General features: G+C 55.5%; 2 protein-coding genes across 2 annotated transcripts; both read right to left on the bottom strand.

The window, feature by feature from the left end:
* Positions 1–1692: 1692 nt before the first annotated feature.
* On the bottom strand, positions 1693–4740 carry VDAG_09170 (protein kinase domain-containing protein; the record flags this gene model as incomplete). The annotated part of the gene is made up of 7 exons (XM_009655472.1): positions 1693–1865; positions 1933–2098; positions 2165–2460; positions 2925–3719; positions 3777–4098; positions 4306–4351; positions 4643–4740. The coding sequence occupies 7 exons, from the start codon at positions 4738–4740 to the stop codon at positions 1693–1695; spliced, it is 1896 nt and encodes a 631-aa protein (XP_009653767.1).
* A 504-nt stretch (positions 4741–5244) lies between these two features.
* VDAG_09169 (uncharacterized protein) lies at positions 5245–6163 on the bottom strand (the record flags this gene model as incomplete). The annotated part of the gene is made up of 2 exons (XM_009655471.1): positions 5245–5414; positions 5464–6163. The coding sequence occupies 2 exons, from the start codon at positions 6161–6163 to the stop codon at positions 5245–5247; spliced, it is 870 nt and encodes a 289-aa protein (XP_009653766.1).
* Positions 6164–6462: the final 299 nt, after the last annotated feature.

Here is a 6462-nt window from a genome sequence, read left to right as displayed (position 1 = left end):
TACCTCTTATCTCCTCTTGCGTGCGCGGCAGGGTCTACTATGTCCACGTGTCCGACATACCCTACATTTCTCATCGCCCCCAAAGGCTTCTATTATTGTAGAGTGAACCACCCCTCTAAATTTGTATTTCTCCCAAATTTTTCCTCTACCACCCCCTATTTAAATGATTTTCCCACCTCCTCGTTCTTCAGCGCGAACGGTGACTCCTGTTCGGGGGGGGGGGTGCGCAGAGATTGGGGGGGCGCAGAGATTGGGGGTGGTGACTTACTTCGTAGGCACCTGGACTGTCACCCACAAAAACTCACCTGTAACCATGAGATGCCCAGGTGAAAATTCAGGCGGGCACTTATGTAATTAAGGGCTAGACGAGATGGGAAAGATACGGGACGGAACGGATTAATTTACTCGTGCTACGCCCCACTTATCTCAGGTTTCGCTTTGGCTCACCCTCATAAGAGGGTGCTCACTACCCATACGGGCGCACCACCCATACGGGCAACACACCAAACTATTCTACCACAAAGTCAACTTCTAATCCACGCCATAGATTCCAGTCTAATAAATCATACCAGGCGCTTAAACTAGCTCGGATTATCCATCTTTATATGGTGAACTTTTCTCTAAAGTTATATAATAGCGTTAGAGAATAATATCTAGGAATGTAAGTTCAAGTCACTTTCCCGTGTAAAGTAGTATGTGAGGTACATGCCCGTATGGGTGGTGCGCCCGTATGGGTAGTGAGCACCCTCTTATGAGGGTGAGCCAAAGCGAAACCTGAGATAAGTGGGGCGTAGCACGAGTAGTTATAATTGGCCAACCACCTACGTCCCAGGCGGCTAATTGTTGGCTAGAGCTTTCCCGCACCTCCCTTGCTCAAACGCGACCATCAATGGCAACCTGCCTACATCAACCCCGATTCCGCTCGTATCATGCTCTCGAAGCCCGTCAATTGCTCATGGCGCCGCAGAAGCGCAGAAGGCAACGAACAGGCGACCTCTCCCCCGAGAGCCTGCGGTGAAGCCCATCAAGTCGAGAACCGACCTAGGATTCGGCGCCTGGTCGTCTTGCGAATATCCCCCCGACTTTTGGGACAGATTGTCCAAGATCGAGCCGACAGGCCGAGCCTTGAAAGAACTCGACCGTCGCACGAGGCTTCCGCGCTCTCGTCCCTCTCCCGGTGCCTCAAACGGAGTCGCCGAGCACACCGCAAGCACGGCCACAACCCTGACTCGACCGTAGCCAAGGCGCTCGCAGTATCGCTCTCGGCCTGTCGACCACCAGCGCTGTACAAGACAAATGCAGGATTCTCAATCGAGCGGTTCACCTGGATTGCGGGCAGTTACCAAAACGATATGGACGTGGAACAGCTGCGCAGCCGCGAATGGTCATCCCGTAACGCACAATGCCGTCGCCGCAGGCTCACAGCACTGAGCAGTTCCGATCTCCACGTTGAGACCTGAACCCACAATAACCCAAGTATACCGACCTGGGATGTTCAGCTCCAGTCCGGACTGTTGCAGCTGGTGTATGCTCACTCACAGCTTCGCCATCACAGGATAAGTGGAGGTGGCTGCGTTGTGTCTAGAACGCCAGGTTTCGCGCAACAGAATCTCGTTACATATACACCGTTTCTACCGAGTCGTAGAACGTTTGGGGTATTGATGGAATAATGAAGCAACTCGGCAACCTAGCCTAGTCCTTCAACCACGGGTCTTGCAGAAGTTCCTTCGCTGTGGGGCGAGCGTCCGGATCCCAGGCAAGGGCTCTTCGAATGAACTGGAGGAACTTGGTATTATCCCCGAGTTTGGTTTCAGCTGCCTCGAGAGTCCTCTCCTTCGGTATAGGCACAAACTCGCTCCAGTTTCCTGAGCAGACAGAATGGTTAGAAGTGTTGGAAAAATTCAATACGGAGTCGGCTTTCATTATGCGTACCATGTTCATCCCAGTACTCGAGCGCTCTGTTGCGATGCCGATTGAGAAGCCCTGGAGGCGGTGGGCCGAGTGCTGCAATGAGTTCGGCGAAGTGAGCTCCGTCCGAGAAGCTGCCGTCCTCCTTGCGGGCGCTAAACAGCGTCTTTCCTTCAAGGAGATCCCACGCCTAAGACAAAGAGGGAGTGATTAGTGGCTCCGTTGGTGGAACTGCAACTTTGATATGAACACATACCGTAAGTCCCACGCTCCAGATATCGACCGGATAGCCCCATTGAATGTACAAAAGCGTCTCCGGGGCTCGATACATGATTGGCATGATGTCGCCGGCATGGGGACCAGGGCCGAGCCTAGCTTCTCCAAAATCAGAAAGCAGTAGTGGCCCGGCCTTGGGCTTCATCAGGCGGGAAAGGTAGATGGTCCGGTCTTCAAGTTGCTTGCGAGGGACGGGGCTCGAGAACTCATTTTCTTCCAGCTTCTGGAAGATGGAGTCGTCGTTTGTCCCGAGCAGCAGATTGCCCGGGTGAACATCTGATCTCGTCTCAGCAGCGATGATCGGCGTGTTCGTATGTGCATATGCATGTGAACGATGGGAGAGGAGAGTATGCACCTACCAGTGTGTGCGCATTGCGCCTCGGTATGCAGGAAATCAAGCGCTTCAAGAAGCTCCTTGGCAGCTCCCTTCACAAATCCCTCGTTAAATCCGCGGCCATTCATGAACACCGTATCCATGTCGCGGATGCTCATTTGAGAAACCTGAAGAGCAAGCGCGACGTGCCTGCCATGGGGGCCGGTTACTTGAAAAGAAGCGAGCAGCTTTCTGACGTTTTTGGCGCCGGGGTGCCGGCTAGGGGGGACTTTTTCCAGGTGCTCGTAGAATGGCAGTTCACGGTGCTGGACCGAGTTGTGGATGTAGATTTTTAGTGCTACATACTGATGATGTCTATACTGGGCGATTAGCGAATCGTCACACCCCGACTAGAAGGGTTACTTACTGCAGGTCGCGCGCGAGCCATATGGTGGAGGATGAGCCGTAGCCAAGTTTGGCCACCGTTTGGAACCGGTCATTGAAGACATTGGGTATGAGCTGCTAGATATTCCTGCTGCGGCAAGTTGCATGTCGGACAGAATAGAACCGTTATCCTGGCCCGTTCTGAGAGAGTGTTGAGAGAATTGTGTGCCCCCATGGTTTACCTCTAAGTTTAAACTTGAACGGCGAACAACTCGCATCTCGACATCATGCTGACGCATTTCCATGTCTCCAGTATCTTGTCTTGATCCTTGGCCTGACGTCAAGGTTTGGCGTCTGTCGGTTGCGTGACTCGTCATGGCATTTTGATGAGAGGGCACAGCGCCCACAGCATTTTCATAGCCCTTCCAATTACCCATGCCAGCCTGTTGTGGAACTTCCTGACTGCTGACACGGCTTGGGAGAGGGTTTGTTGGTGTGGGGAGCAGCGGACGGAGCTTCGGGCGTGGGGCAACTGCACCATGGATGGTGGATGGCGTGTGTCTGTTGTCGTCATGGACTGGCGACCACCCCTGAGATGGATTAGTCCGCACCATGTGTCCTTGGCCGTCCCACGGCAAGGTGTCTAGCCTCTGTTGTTCCACGGGCAGTTTCGCTTCAGTGCTCTGTAGCGGTGTACCGTAGGGATCCAGCGGTACACAGCTGAAGTCTTTGGGCCCTAGCGGAATGCCCGAGGTCCTCCGGACTTGAACCCTCCGACAAGTGCCCTCTTGCGGGGGGTAACCAGGGCAGTTCACCCCGCTACGAATGCAATTGTGGCCTGATTGCAGTCAGCATGGAAACCCGAGGTACACGTTAAGTTAGGAACTGTGCTTACACTCTGGCTTTCGTTCGTCCCATTTCTTCTTTCGTCTGCGGCAAACCAGGCAGCCCGTTCGAGTACGGTTGCTGAAATCACGCTTTCGTAATTTACCATCAGAGTGCTGAGGATGATCGAGGGACCCTCCGGGGTTGTATGGTTCATAGCTAGTCAAGGAGTTGGTCGGGCCCGCTCGCCACGAGCTCTGCATTGCTGGAGACGGCGGCCTAGGACTAGACGCCATTTGTTCAACCTCAGAACTGGTACGGCGACAGTGCCTCGCGCTAGCAACCATGCCGGCAATTTCCCTCTCCGAAGTCACTGGCTCTTCAGCATATGTCTGCCAGTGTTGGGTTTATGTATGTGCGAAAGCAGTGCGCTGTCGCTGTCGTGGTGGCATGGAAATGAGCCGGCGCGGTTGTCGAAAGCATGTTGTTGGTGTCGAGGTAGTTGGCCGAACAGAAGCTACGTCGACGGTGAACCATGCACATGGTCCACAGCATGCATTGTCCTCCCTGGCTTGCCTGGATACATGGCATGTACCTACCTTGGGTTCAGTGGGGCCGCCAAAGCTTGACCGGGTTTCCAGGTCCCTAGGTACCTGTTCGTACTATGTACATGTACATAGTACATGTACATAGTACATAGTACATAGGATGTAGAAAAAGAAAAAGCACACCAACTTTAAACCTCTACTACCCTATCCAGAAAGCTTATCCATGTACTATGTAAACATTTACCAAAAATGTACCTGATCAATGCCAGGCAATGTGCACGTGCATGTAGGTTGGTACAGTGGGTAGGCTCGGGGCACGCGTGACAGGGACACACCCCGCTGCGGGTCTGGGGGACGCGCTACTTGGCACGTTTAGGGGCTGATTTACAGGGGCCTCGGTCGTGGTTGAGCACCTGCGGTAAGGTACCGTACTTGTGCTATGTACATGTAGGACAGGTACATGTAGTACAGGCCCATCTGCACCATCTGTACGAATACATCCAAGGTCGGTACATCCACCATGCACGTCCACCATCTCATCGGCACCGCATCTCATCTCTGCATGAATCAATCCAAAGCCGTCCAGTCCTGTGAATGCCATGGCCGATATATAAGCGGCAACATCATTTCGCGGTCAGGGCCGAGACTTCACAGGGAGCACCGAATCATACCCTGCCGCCGGGAATTGCCGTGGCTCATTGCTTGATCTTATTCGAATGTAACATGGTGCTCTCCCAAGAAGCCTCCGTTCGTCCAAACCTTTTTGAGCACGCCTGATCGACACGTTGTCGCCCGTGCCTGTCAACAGCTCCGGCACGAGAGATGCAGAAATTGGGCGCAATAAAGACAGCGAGTGTCCATGTAGCATTCGACCATGTCCAGCCCGCCATGCCAAACTTTGTTCCCCCTCTCGGCTGCGCGTCGTGGGCGCCATGGAATCCATCTTGTCGTGTCGACGTGTCTGCTCCGGGTGCCAACAATGCTGACCCTTCACTTCTTTGAAAAGAAAGACATAATGTTGCCCTGGCCCTTGGGCGCTGCCTTCTTCGCCTTGGGCTGCGTCCCAGAGCTCGGCGCCGCAGCCACCTTGGCGAGTGCAGGCGCTCGAGGCGCGGGCTCGTCTTCCGAGAATGACTCCCAGGCTTCTTCTTGCGTCGTGACTGTCTTGGTCAGCATCGGTCCATGCCCCGGCTGCACGCGAGAACTCACCGAAATAACCCTCCTTGTCCACCGTCTGTGTCTTTTTCATGACGCGCCGCTTGCCGCGACGCCGCCCGTCGCCTGTGCTCGCCACGACCTCTTCAGATTGCCTGGCCGGGATGTCAGTCTTCCTGTCGAGCGCTGGCTCGTGCACGTCCTCCATAGGCTCGTCTGCCGCCGCTTCCTCCTCCTCCTCATCCTTGTCCTCCTCGTCCTCTGGCTCGTCCTCGCTCTCCTCCATCATCTGCCGGAGGGCCGCCTCGCGGTCCTGTCGAGATTTGCGGCCCCCTTCTGCAGCAGCCCTCTTCGGCGCAGGCAGCGGGTCTTCGTCGTCTTCGCCGTCATCCGACAGCGCGGGCGAGTCGACCGGTTTGGGCGTGGACGCGTTGGACGACGGCTTGGAGCCTCCCTTCGAGGCCTTGGCCGCCGCTTTGGAAAACGCAGACATGATGCCCGACGAGCCGCCGCGCTTAAGCGAAGGCGCAGCCTTGGCCGGCGCCGCGGCACCTGCGCCCGCCTTTTTGGCAAACATGTCTCTGGCCGCCGCCGGCTTGGTCTCCTCCTTGACCTCGGGCGCCGGGCTGGGCGCCGCCGCCGCCGCTGGGGCTTTCTTCTCGGCGGGCTTTGGCGCCGGCTGGGCCTGCGGCCTGCTCTTGCGCTCGCGCCTCTTCATGTTTGGATTCGTGACGGAGCCGTACGTAGAGGCCATGGCGACGGGGTCCTCGTGAGAGTATTGCAACAGCTCACGCGTCACGTCGGACAGAAGCTGGTATTCCTAGGATAGGTCAGAAACTGCCAATCGAACATGGTGAATCGAGCGTCATAATGACTTGTTTACCTTGTTGGGGAAGGGGGCCAGGCTGTACACCTGGAAAGAGGTCACTTCCTCGTACGTGGCCAAGACATCTGAGCCGTGTCAGCAGCAGAACAGCGGAACGTGAGCAGTGAGGCGCACCAGTGAGACGGTCCTCGTGGACCAGGGTCAATGTGTGCGGTGGAACGTCGTCT

Source organism: Verticillium dahliae, genomic scaffold, assembly GCF_000150675.1.
Source record: "Verticillium dahliae VdLs.17 supercont1.23 genomic scaffold, whole genome shotgun sequence".
In the NCBI taxonomy this organism is placed as follows: Eukaryota; Fungi; Ascomycota; class Sordariomycetes; order Glomerellales; family Plectosphaerellaceae; genus Verticillium; species Verticillium dahliae.
The sequence above is the reverse complement of the archived record's forward strand: the minus strand, read 5'-3'. Positions and strand labels throughout refer to the sequence as shown.